The sequence below is a fragment of the Macrobrachium nipponense genome, chromosome 11 (genome assembly GCF_015104395.2).
Source record: "Macrobrachium nipponense isolate FS-2020 chromosome 11, ASM1510439v2, whole genome shotgun sequence".
NCBI lineage: Eukaryota > Metazoa > Arthropoda > Malacostraca > Decapoda > Palaemonidae > Macrobrachium > Macrobrachium nipponense.
This window is the reverse complement of record NC_061087.1, coordinates 84647127-84660854: the sequence shown is the minus strand read 5'-3', so window position 1 is coordinate 84660854 and position 13728 is coordinate 84647127. Positions and strand designations below refer to the sequence as shown.

The window sequence follows — 13728 nt, the reverse complement described above, 5'->3', positions numbered from 1 at the left end:
AAATTTCCCCTTTATTACAAGGACTTGAGTCATTCTTTAGTTTTGTTTGAAAGTGAAATTTACATTTTCTTTACTTGAAGGTATTCTGCCGACTGTTTGGATGATTTAGCGAGAGGACCAAGAGAACTTGATTTCAGTGATGGAAAGCTGCCTGGAGAAATCTACACTGTCAATCAGCAATGCACATACGCTCTAGGATCAACTTTTAAGCCATATGTTACATCTAAATATCCATATAACGTAAGTATTGTGTTGTTCACATAAGAAACTTTGCACAAATCTAAAGACAACATAAATACAAAAGCCTAAAATTTTTACCATAGCCTTCACAGCAGATTGATAAACTAGCTTGAATTGTGTGCAGTTGTGTAAGGTACTACTATGCATATATATAACAAAGATTCCTTCATTCTTCCCTAATAGTTTTTTCATTTCAGTTATATACCAGGCTTTGCATTTTTAAATTTGGTTTGCATGAAAACTTATTAATTTAACAAAAGTACATTTAGGTATAACTAATACCTTATTATGTATGCCTCCTTAAGGTATATTCATTATATTTAACCTGTCTTTGGTGTTACAACTATAGCACTAAGTTTCAACCAAGCAGTACCTTGGCCTATACTTTTGTTACATTTCAAAACAGCTGCCTGATGTATTTGTTTAACTGATGGCAAGAATGCTACTTTTGCAATTAGTTGCCTGTATTGTGCATTTACTATTCCAATCCATGAATCTATAATTCAAACCAGTTGTCTTTATATACATTTAACTGATAAGTAAAAATACATCTTAGTAGAAGATTAATTCAGTCTGTAGATTCTTCCTCTATGTATATATAAATAAATCATTTGAACAATTTAATTTATCTTCGGAATATAACAATAATAATAATAATAACTGCATATTTGCATTAGGAAAATTTTTATCAATTATTTCCTGAGAAAATGCTTTTGTATTTATGTAGTATTTTTTCCAGTTCATAACAAACACACACCTATATGCTATAACTTTGTGTGTGTTACAGAATGTATGTCGTGAAACTTGGTGCCAAAATACTACCCATGCAATGCGAATACATCCAGCACTGGAAGGTACCTCATGTGGGGTGAAGAAGGTAAGGTATTGAAAATTATTACATTATTTATTTCCAGTAAAGCATGTGTGTAATATGTACATTGAAATTGTAGCTTTTCACTTAATGGTTTTCAGCAAAAGCTATCAGAAAGAGATTATGAAAGAAAAAAAAAATTCAGATCAGTAATTTTTCTGAGAAAAACTCCAAGTTGATTTGTTTAGATTTCTGTTTAAAACACCATTGGTTTCATAACTATTGGATCATTCACTATGTCTTCATATTTGGCACAATGTCAGTCAGTCTTTATGGAAGCTTTGGTTTTTGGTAACTATATACCCATCAAAATCCTAACAAAGATCAAGAGTCCTTTTGTCTAAAGAGAGGAATGGCATACAAAATTTAGTTTAAAGGCCAAGAGTTAGGACCTAAGGTCATAGGGGAAATTCAGATTAAAGAGGTTTAGGTTTTAAAGGTGCAACAGGAGGAAAACCTTGCAGGTGCGCCAAAAAGCAATTGTTAGGAGAGGATGGAGAGTAAGATTGAAGAAAGAAAACAAGAATGGATACAACAATGGATTCACAGTAGACGAAGGAAAGGGGTTGCAGCTAAGGCCAACAGGATGCAGTAAAGAACCTTAAGTAGTGCCTTCAATGCGCAGCATTAAGTGTACTGATGGCACTACCCCTCAAATGTAAGGGTGCTTTAAATAAACAACCTTCAAAGGTGCCCTAAACTGACTCCAGTATGGATATTTTAGTAAAAATCTGGAGGGCTGTCACTAATCCAATCAACACCTTGAACCACTAGAGGGTCCCACTGCAAGGTAAATGCTAACAAGTGTTGAATGGATGCTTGAAAGTACTCATTTTCCACCATGGCAAAAGTATGAAGACCTTATCTGTGTTGAGTTCTCTAACTGTAACTGAACTATAAACAGGGTTGTAACAGAAACTATAGAGAAGTGAGGTCCAACATCAGTCTCTAACCCCCAGTCATCTTCCCTGATTATGTGACAGGATAACCAGTGCTCTGTGACTTCTAAGGCACCTGTTATCGCTTCTGCCTCTGCTGACAGAGCTGAAGACATTGTGAATCTGGAGAAAAAAAAAGCATTGCATTAAAAGCATCAAAGAGGAAAGAACAAACATCTTTAAACAGAACCTTATAGCTATCCAGAAGGGCAGTTAAGATCTACTTCTCTATTCCCAGCACTCCCCACCAGAAGTAGAGCAGGTAACCCCTACTTGTGGCAGCAAAGGAGAAGAATAATACTGTGGCTTTCCTCACTTCTCTTTTCTTCTCTTCTCCCCACCTGACACCACCAGATGGAGACAGACGAAGTGTTCCAGCAGACTCTCAATCTTATGTCTGAATTACTGATGAGTGGGCTTCTTTAGGGCCAGTTTGGCAGATTACCTTAACCCTTAAGAGTCAGACTAAAGCACTTCAATGGAAAGAGAAAGAAATGCAAATGCACAAAGTGCAAGAAAAAAATTCTAAAAAATTTTCCCTAACTTCCACGAGAAGTTAAAAAAGACTATTTACAACCCCTTGTGCCCCACAAGACAATCGTAAATTTTACCAAGTTATACATACATGTTTTTTCTAATATAATAAATAATTTTATTTTGTAAAATTATATTACAGCTCCCACAATATCAAACAAGTAGGCAAGAACTAAAATCAGTAGCAAATTCTTAGTATTTGTAAAATATTTACGTAAATTTATCAAGATCAAAGATGCAGTAGCTTTTTTTTTATTCAGTCTTACTAAGCAGTTTTCCAGCTGTAAGATTCCTATGCACCGCAGACCAAACTTCAAATTTTGCGGTGGCATCGCCATCACTAGTGTAGGTAACCAACTATCGACCACTTCCGGTAGACAGGTATGATGACTTCATACATCTCAATTGGATTTCTTCCAGCTCCCAAGTAACATCGGTAGTTCTGCAGACCTTCTTTGTTGTCATTTGGATGGCTTTTTTTTTTTCCTGGATTTTGGCAACTTACAATTCTTGAATCGTTATGTTCTGAAAACAAAGTTCAGGATGGAGACTCAGACTTCCGTTCTTGTCTTGCTTCGTCAGGGGAATTGGATGTTATCTCTTGACATGCAGGATGCCTACCTACTTCTATTTCTAAATCCATCAGGACTCCAGAAAGTCTAAGTTTTGTTTTTCAGAACAAGATTTTTTATTTTCAGGCACTGTGCTTTGACCTGTCGACAGCACTTCAAGTGTTCACCAGAATTCTAAGTCCCCTGGGAAAGTTGTATTTGAACAACTGGCTTCTCCGCACCCCATCGGAGAATCGGTGTGCAAAGGACCTAGAGAGGACTCTCTACTTGACACAGAAGTTGGGCATAGTAATAAATGTGACAAAATCCCAAGTTATTCCTTCTCAGAAAATTTTCTATTTGGGAATGACTTTGGACTCTCAGACTTCTGTCCCCGAAAAGAGTGGAGTTGTGCCTTCGAACAGTTCAACAGTTCCTGACCAGTCCGTCATGCTCAGCAGTACAGTGGATGAGTTTACTGGGTACCCTCTCTTCAGTAGAGAAGTTTGTAAAGCTAGGAAGACTACACCCAAGGACTCTACAGTTTTTCCTCAAGGCAAACTGGTGCAAGAAGTCCCAACCAGATTTGACAGTTTTCCTGATCACAAAAGAGATAAAGAGCGACCTCTCGTGGTGGAATTCAAGAGTAAGGTTTCAGAAAGGTGTCTCGCTTCTTCCAGTGAATCCCTGGATACAGTTCTATTCAGACACATCTGACGTAGGTTACAGGATCGCAAAGTGTTTGGAGTTTTGACAGTCTCTCAAAAATCCCTGCACATCAACGTCAAGGAGCTTCTGGCAGTGTTCCTGGGCCTTCCGGAGTTTGTTCATCTAGTCGAAGGCCAAGTGGTGGCCATTCATGCAGACAACTCCACAGCCCTGTCATATATTCGGAAGCTAGGGGGGGACTTGTTCATTCACTTTGTTAACGACGGCATGGGATCTTCTCCTTTGGGCGGAAAAAGATCGTATCTGTTTGGTGCCACAATTTTTTCGGAGGAAAATGAACATGCTGGCGGACAAACTCGGCAGAGGATGGCAAGTTCTGTTGTTGGAGTGAATGCTGAACATGAAAGTATGTCTAGATCTGTGGAAGGTTTGGAGAAAACCGTCCAACTTGTTCACAATGTCCAGAAACAACCATCTTCATTTGTTCTGCTCCCCAGTTCCAGATCCTCTAGCCTGGGCAGTAGATGCAATGTTTGTTTGTTTGTATGGTGGTTTTACGTTGCATGTCCCGATATTGAATAACCAGTGGTTATTCAGCAACGAGGACCAACGGCTTTATGTGACTTCCAAACCACGTCGAAAGTGAACTTCTGTCACCAGAAATACACATCTCTCACACCTCACTGGAATGCCCGAGAATTGAACTCGCGGCCACCGAGATGGTACGCCAACACCATACCGACCATGCCACTGAGGCGCTAGTAGATGCGATGTTGCTGGACTGGTCGGGGCTAGATGCATACGCTTTTCCTCCCCTCGGGATGATAAGGGAGGTCGTCAACAAAGTAAAGCTTCATCAAAATGTTCACCTGATGTTAATAGCTCCCTTTTGGCCAAGGAAAGAATGATTTACGGACCTCCTTCATATGTTGGTGGATTTTCCGAGACTTCTTCATCAAAAAAAGTCGCTTCTCAGACAACCTCACTTTCATCACTTCCATCAAGGGTTGCCTGCTCTTGCTCTTGACAGGCTTCAAACTGTCAGGAGCCTTGTCAGAGCAAAAGCTTTTTCACCTTGAGTTATAGAAGCAATTGCAAGATGCAGATGCACTTTTTCTAATAACCTTAACCAGTCAAAGTCAAAAGTCTTCAGATGGTGTAGACAGGCTAAAGTTTCTTCTTCTGAGACCTCTGTGGGTCAGATTGCCGACTTCCTTCTCTTCCTAAGGTCTTCAAGGAAGTTATCCCCTAATACGATCAAGGGATATCGAGCTATGCTCAATTCAGTATTCAAGCATACAAGACTTGATCTGTTGTTGAATAGTGATCTGACAGATCTTATTCGTTCTTTTGAGACATCAAAAGCACCGAAGGAATTTGTAGCCTGGAATCTTGATGTAGTCCCTAAGTATATTTCCGTACTTCCCTTCAAGCCTCTTCAGTTGTTTTCGCTGAAGAATTTAACTAAGAAAGCTCTCTTCTTTTTTTTTTTTTTTTTTTATTTGCACTGGCTTCAGCGAAATGTGTCTGTGAAATCCACACTGTGGATAGAAGAGTAGGTTTTTCTCGAGGAAAAGCAGTTTGTTCCGTAGCCCTTTCCTTTTTGGCGAAGAACGAGAATCCATCAGAACCTTGGCCTTGCGCTTTCATCATTAAGGATATCATGGATATTCTTGGGCCAGAAGAGGAAGAAAGACTTCTCTGTCCGGTGAGAGCACTAAAATTTTGTCTGCACAGAATGGAAAAACTGAGAGGTCCTTCTTCGTGTTTATGATCAGTGAAGGATCCTTCTCGTCCTCTTTCGAAGAACGCTATGTCCTTCATCAGGTCTCTCATCATCGAGGTGCACACCCAAGTTAAGGACGAGTCATTCCCGCTTTTGAAGGTTAAGGTGTGCGAAGTGAGAGCTGTCGCTACCTCACTGGCATTTTGCAATAACCTATCCTTATCGGAGATCTTACAGTTGACTTTTTGGGGATCCAAGTCTGTTTGCAACACAGTATTTGAAAGAGATTGAGACTGTTTGAGAACTGAAGCACTCTCGGGCCTTTATCTGTTGCTGGCGTGGTATTAGGGGGTTTTCTGTTCCTCTTTAATTTTGCCTTGAATCAAGGTTTGGTTTTTGGGAAGTCTGGAGGTACTTAGTACCTGGAGTACCTTCCAGTCGGTTTGGAATAGGGGGTATTGGTTTTAATTGGTGTAGGTGACCATATCTTGTTGTTTTCTCCATGGTATCAGGTTCTTGCCCAGGGCAAGGACACTGTTAATTTCTTATTTCCTTGCTAAATCACTAGTTAGGCCAATGACTTCAAGGATCATTCCACATTGTAGAGAACATGCAAGGTTTAGCTACCATTCTCTCTACTAAGTAAGCTGAATGCCAACCAGAGGTAGTAATCACCTGCAGCAGCTCGTTTACAAGGTAAGGTATGACAAGCATATGGTCTATGCTTTCACACTGTAATCCTTTTGAGAATTGACGTATTTTCAGGTGTTATCTCCAGGTGTTATCCTACCTGTCTACCTGAAGTGGTCGGTAATTGGTTACCTACACTAGCGATGGCAGTGCCATCGTGAAATTTGAATTTTGGTCTGCAGTGCGTAGGAATCCTACAGCTGAATAGTTGCTTGGTAAGTATGAATAAAACATTATTTTATCATAAAAATATCATTTTTGGATTATATGTTTTTTTCTAATATTTCATTGCAAAATTACAATTATAACTGACATACTATTAAGATTAAAACCAGCAGCAACCCCTGGGTATAATTATGAGCAAATATGTAATAAGTCATGTGAGAGAGAGAGGCATTACACTCTCTTGTAGTCAAGATCACAGCTAGCTCATGAGTTGCCCGATTCTTGATTTTAGCAGTCTAAAAATTGCCATTAGGAAAATTTCTCTATGTATTGTCATATAATCATCTATATGCAAGACTGTTTGTTAACTACCATTGCTGCTTGTTGCCCCTGGGGCCAGCAGGTTAATGGTATAATGCCCTTTGGACAGGTAGTGTGTTGTAGTGTTCCTTGGGCAAGCATTTTAGTGTACACCTTAGGCTTTGTAGATAAGGTAGCTTTTTATCTTTTGTTCAATAGTAAAAGTTGCCAAGACATCCATTTTCAGCACAGTTTGTTATAATTGTAATCCCATGAAAGATGTAACACCTTCAGTATGTCTTTTTAGACACTAGTAGAGGCAGTATTGAAGATTCTTTCTTTATCCCAGCAGCCAGAGCTGCACTGATTTCTGTCATTTACTTTTCACCCTTCTTTTGGTCTCTTCCCATTTACTACTTTCCTTGCTCTAATTTGCATCTCAAGCTATTCCATACAATAGTAATAATACTATTGACATGAATTCTCTCAATGTCAAGACTGGAATATGACTGAAGGTCCATAATAATTTGCAGTAGTGGACTGTGGTTATATATAGTATAAGCATTACAAAAGCTGTCGAACCCTGTGCTAGGTTCATCTTCAGTCTAATTTAAAACTTCTGACCAAAAAGTGAATAGGTCTGGGCTGGAACAATGGATGACAACGCTGTTGTCATTTCTCCAACGGTCCAAACAGCAGGTAAAAATGATCAATTGCCCAACTAGGTGACTGCATCTCTTCTGTTTACACTTCTCATGGCCAATCTGCTAGATCTTCTCACCAGTAGTTGTGCTTGTGCGTGCATTCCATCATCCACTTGCAATGTTTCTGGTTCATATGGGTTGCATGATATCTGTAACAGAAGAGAAAAGGCAATGGCAGCATTGAACGAAGGAAAAACAGAGCCAGCCCTGACATTAAACATTTCACAAAGTACTTTTCAATATAAAAATTAACAATTTGGTCCTCGTTAACAAATAACTTGTTTCCTCTGAAAGAATCCCCTATGGTTATGGTGACGCCTTCCACTAAGCATTTTGTGTTGACATTGTTACTCTTATAGATAATATAATATCTGACCTATCCAGTGTGGTCTATGGTCATTATCAAAGGCATGTGTTCCTATGGCATTGTTTTGTACATGCAATGAGAGGGCCCGTTTATGTTCCCCTAGACATGTCTCTAGTCCCCTCCCACTTTCACCAAAATATTTCCTTTGACAATCTCTGCATGGTATATTTCATACAACTGGGACTGTAGGATTACTATGATTATCTTATTAAGTTATATCTTAAGATATGGGGAATTCTACATTACCTAGTTCGTATTCCTCTTCAAGTTCTGAGATTACAAAGTTTAAAGATACATTCATGAATAATGCAGTAATGTCCAAACTAACCATAAAACCATTGACCCATCATGGTTCTCTAACTCGTGTAAATTGATTTGTGTTGTAGAAGGGCATTTGAAAATTTTCCAAGGAATTGCCTTAATATTCGAGATAACCAGACCACTAAATTGTTCTGAGGTGAGCTGCATGTTTCTATAATGGGTGTTAACGGGCAGTTGGGTTTGTGAACTTTCAGGACGCCATAGAAATAACAGACACTAGGTGATTTGGAAGATATCTTTGAAAGTACTAACTTTTTATGTTCAGGGTCATTAAGAAAATTGCCAATTTTTCTGATTTTTCTATTGAAGTCCTGTTGTATTTTTACAAGAATTAGAGAAGTAGGATGGATATATGGTTTTATGGTTAGTCTGGACATACAGCGTTATTCATGAACATACCTTTAGAATTTGTAATCTCAAAACTTGAAGAGGAATATGAACTAACATGAGATTCAGAGCCTTTATCCCAGTGTTTTTCTGGAATAACTTTTTTCTGTGCATTTGACAAAGATATTACTTAGCCATAGTAAACTTTACATCCCTACCTAATTTTTGGCAGCATTCTTTATTACTTATTTTAGAAAAATGACAAATTTTCTATGACAATTTGTATTTTTCATAACTACAAACCTTCGGTCTTAACTATAGGATAATTTTCTAGTGCCTAGCTGGATCTGGTTAAACAATCAGTGATTGAAAAGCAAGAATCTGTGAGATCTGGCAACACACACGTATACGTATTGGGCAAAAACTGGTCTAAGACCTCGCACCCACGCTATCATGTTTAGTCTTTTTCTTAACCACCTGGGTGAGCAACGCTGTTGCTTACTTTTCGTCCAACCCAGTTGTTTTGCCCGTTTTTGCTCTTTTGCTTGTCTGTGTTATAATGACTTCCTCTGCGTCTTCTCAGCCTCGCCATGCAGTAGGTTTCGTGCTAATTTTTGTACTATAACGAATCCCTGCCCGGAATGTCGTGCGTGGCCTAAATCGAAGTGGAAGTTATTTTATAGTAAGAGGGAGCATCATAGAGTTTTGACTCTTCCTTCGTGGGAAGGGTTTTCATCACCTCGCCCAGATGCTTTGTCTTCTTCAGTCACACCCAATAATGCTAGAGTGTGTGTGCCTGTGTCTCCTTCCTTTTCTTGCATCGATTCATCATTGGAAGTATTGGGAGGCCCTCATGCTAATTTAATGTGTAATGTCGCCCCCTCTCCCTTGAGGGTTAATTTGCTTCCTGAGAGGGAGGAAGCTATTTCATCAGTTTCTTCTCTTTCAGAATCAAGACGCATCCAAAATGGTGGCGCTCTGGGCATCACTTGGTCTACGGGTTCACCCTCCTTGGAGGGTTTGCGGATGCATTTCATGGAAGCTCACCCCCCCGGCCTCCCCATCTATACCTTCTCTCCCTGGCCTTCTCCATTTTAAAATTATATAGTCTAGAAAGAAGAGAATGCTACATGATAAGATAGGCATGGAAACAGATAGAAGGAATTACCAAAAACATCATGAAGCTAAAAATATCAGAAAGAGCAGGTAGAGGAGATTAATAGTGCCCAAAACTATACTAGGAAAACTAAGGAAAGCACACAGGACATTAATCCACTATGCACCAGCATCGATAATGCAGCATCTTTTCAATGTGCTGCCAGCTCATCTGAGGAACATATCAGGAGTGAGCGTAAGCTGCATCCCAGAACATCCAAATTGGAAGATGCAAAATGTACTGGAAGATGCATTAGCAATTCTCTGGTAGACATTAGAGGTGCCTCACACTGAGGGACCTGGGGCAACCAGAACAAGCTGTTAAGGTCTGTAAGGTAAGGTATGTTAGTGCTCGCAGTCAGCCATATTGTAGTGCACTGCTGGGTATCATCTTATTGCTCCGCCAGTGCAGCCTGCCACTAACTTGGGTCGGGGGGAGGCCGTGACGTCTCTCTCAGCACTGTTGGTTACGTCACTCCCTGCTATCCAGGACATAGCCTCTTCCATCTGTGTCATCTGCGTTCTCTCATGTGGACCTGTCCGAGGCATTATATCAGGCAGTTCTTAAGAGATTGGACTCTGTTTTGGAGGATAGGTTTGCTGCCTTCTCTGCTGAGAAGGCTATGAGCAAACGTGTTGCGTCACCTCCCCCTATCCTGCCAAGAGGATGTGTAAGGAAGGAGTGGCGTCTTCCCTCCATCTCACCGTGTTCCTGAGAGTGTTAGTGTTTCGTCTCCTTTCACTGTGCAATCTGCTGTTGCTGTGTCGTCCTCTTCTTCGGGACATGAGCGTGTTGCAGCCTTGCATGTACGTGCACTTGTTGGTGATTCGTCTGCTGCTGCTGCTCCAGTGCCTATTCGTCACCATAAGGATCTTAAGGCGCCTGTGAAAAGATCGAAAGTTATAAATGCGGAAGTGGTGCAGCCGGGGATGTTTGCCTCCCCCTCCTGATGATGCTGTTCATGGTTCGACTCCAAGGAATTCTCATTCTGCGTCATGAGTTTGAGACGTTTCTCTGTCGCACCTACGCATGTGCTCCGCACGGACGTGTTACTTGAGTCATCTATTGCGAGTACACGTCCGTGCGGAGCACATGCGTAGGTGCGCATGTGCTCCGCTCGGACGTATACTTGAGTCATCTATTGCGAGTGTTCGTAGTAGTGTTCCTAGTGTTGTGACTGGTTCGTCGTAGGAGTTGGTGCATGGCTCCAGTTCGGACAGGTCTTTGGTGTCTGTGTTGGCTGGCACCCCAGGTTCTTTGGCTGCTGGGTCAGCAGTTGGTTTGCACGAGGAAGGTGTGTTGAATAAGCCTGTATCATCTTCTCATCATCGGTCTCCGTTGTCAGAGCAGGAGGAAGGAGACACAAGGTTTTGTCTCTTTTTTACCAAGGTTGCTGGTCTCATTCGTGGGTTCAACAATCTGGAGAGTAGGACTCAGGCTCGGTTGTCTTTCACTCCTACTTGCTGGGGGCTACACAAGATCTTAAGTCGTCTTTTCAGCTTCCTTTATCGGGGCATGTCCAGTTGGATTCTCAGTTCCTGTTTCCTCGGACTGAGCTGGAGGACGCGATAGACTGGCTGCGAGCGGACATGAAGGACAGGTTGGTGCACCAGGCTGTCTCCAAGTCGGAGTCTCGTTCTCAGAGACGTCCCCCTCCTCCTCCTGTTCAGCAACAAATGCAGAGGTCGTCGCCTAGTAAGCCGTCTAGAAGTTCGGCTTTGGCTGGGCCCTCTCATTCGTCGTCTTGGCCTAAGTCGAATGACCAACGTTCCTTTCGGCCCCCCTCTTACAGGTCAAGGAGGGGCTCCAGGGGTAGAAATAAGGGGGGTCATCAATAAGGTTGGGTGCCTCTTCCTCTCCTTTGCCATGGGTGGGGGCAGTTGCCTGGCGGGCCAGTGGGCCAAGTGGCAGAGTTATGGGGCGGAGAATTGGGTAGTAGATGTCCTTCAGGTGGGGTATCTACTACCGTTCAACTTCTCCCCCCCGCTCTCAGACAGACCTCTGCTCAGGCGAGTGTATTCCCCCGATTCTCCGAATTTCTTAGCTCTCTGGAAGGAAGTGCAGAAAATACTGGACAAGGGTGCAATAGAGGAAGTGGTCGACCGTCACCAGGGTTTTACAGTCACATCTTGGTGTCGAAGGCGTCGGGGGTTAGAGGCCTGTAATCGACCTATCCACTTTGAATCATTTCGTCAGGAATACGAGGTTCAAAATGGAGACCCTGCGATTGGTGTTGGCAGCAGTGAGGGAAAACGACTGCATGCTGTCGATAGATCTAAGGGACGCATACTTCCAGATCTCTATTCATCCATCGTCCAGGAAGTTCCTTCGCTTCTCTCTCGGAGACTAGGTGTTCGAGTTCAAAGTCCTGTGCTTCGGATTGACCACGTCCCTTCAGGTGTTCACAAGGGTCTATATAGCGGCCGAAGCCAGTGGCGGAACATTCTAATGTATGAGTTCAAAGTTATACATGGTGTAAACATATGATGTACCGACTCCTCCCACAAGGCGATGACAACAAACGGCTGTCTCTGAAATTCTGAATGAATATTCATACCTTGTCAAGGCTTCAAGAATGGCAGCTATGATAAGTCATTGTCCCTGTGGTTGCAGGACAGCTTTTGTGATTCGACTTGCACAATTGTTTAGAAGTGATAAGGCCCGTGGCAAACCTCTACGTAAGCTTGAACAGGTAAATGAATAATAGGGCCCTTTTTTTGGGTAAGGAGTACACTCGGACATCCAAGGCTATTACTACTACTGCTACTATTACCAAAAATTGTAAACAATGAGTAATGGTTGTATATTTCATTGTTGCCAGAGGTTGAGACTTTCATGAATAGCCAAATTATCCATCAAGGAGGAGGCAAGTTTATGACGTCATAAGTTACATCATTATACCTTCGAGAGCTGTTGCTCTGAGTTTGCTGGTGATGTGTACAAGAAGTTGGTGTTACTCTTTTAATTACCAGAATTATGCAACTTTTGTAGTACAGAATGCAGTCAAACATTAGGTAGGGATCTAAGATACCTTGTGAAGGGTCATCTTTGTCAGGTGCATTGATAAAATTCATTCTGGAAAAACACCGGGACACCGGCTGTGAATCTCATATTAGTTAATGTAGAATTCCCCATACCAGCAGACCAGTTTTTGGCTTTATTCAGAATTATGACCAAGGTTTTGTACACAAGGAAGATGTCACAATGTACATTATTATTCCTTTCACAACAAGTATGTAAAAAGTAATATGGTAACGAATTTCGCATTACATGCATTTAAGATTTCTGATCCAGAGTATGCAGATGGTGAATTGCAACACATCAAAGCAACATTCAGAAGATACCCCATCTATTTAATTGATAAAGCAATTTCACAAGCACATAGTTCCTATTTCTGCCCCAAGGAGAGTCATACAGGGAAACTGAATATTTACTTAATTTTACCGTTTAATCCCAATATGGATAACATCTGCAGATTCGTAAATACGTAAGTCAGAATACGTAACACCAAAGTTGCCTTTAAATATGTCTATACCTTAAGAAATAGCTTAATATGAAACAATAATAGTTCACAGTAATCCTACAGTCACAGGTGTATATGAAATACCATGCAGATTGTCAAGGGAAATATTTGGTGAAAGTGGGAGGGGACTAGAGACACGTCTAGGGGAGCATAAACGGGCCTTCTCATTGCATGCATAAAACAGTACCATAGTAACACTTGCCTTTGATAACGACCATAGACCACACTGGTATGGGGCAAATATTATATTATCTATAAGAGTAATAATGTCAACATAAGACGCTTGGTGGAGGACGCTGCCATAAGCAAAGGGGATTCTTTCAGAGGAAACAAGCCATTTGTTAATGAGGACCAGACTGTTAATTTTTATATTGTAAAGAACTTGGTGAAAAAGAAGATATACAGTCACCTAGTTGGGCAATTGATAATTTTTCCTGCTGTTTGGACTGTTGGAAAAATGACAATGCTGTGGTCATCCACTGTTCCGGCCCTCAAAACAGAGTTCACCTATTCACTTTAGTTCATTAGCTTTTAATTAGACTCAAGATGAACCCAGCACAGGGTTTGAAAGCTTCTGTAATGCTTGTGTCAATAATCACAATCTACTATACTGAATATTATTCTGGATCTTCAATCAATAATAATT

At 41.1% G+C, this 13728-nt stretch overlaps 1 protein-coding gene across 2 annotated transcripts in view; it reads left to right on the top strand.

The window, feature by feature from the left end:
* LOC135206747 (A disintegrin and metalloproteinase with thrombospondin motifs adt-2-like) overlaps positions 1-13728 on the top strand; it is a 315467-nt gene that overhangs the window by 291257 nt on the left and 10482 nt on the right. For both annotated transcript variants that reach the window (XM_064238233.1, XM_064238243.1), the window contains exons 11-12: positions 81-240; positions 1028-1117. In XM_064238233.1, the coding sequence (XP_064094303.1) occupies positions 81-240; positions 1028-1117 (250 nt within the window). The remainder of the gene's footprint in view (positions 1-80; positions 241-1027; positions 1118-13728) is intronic.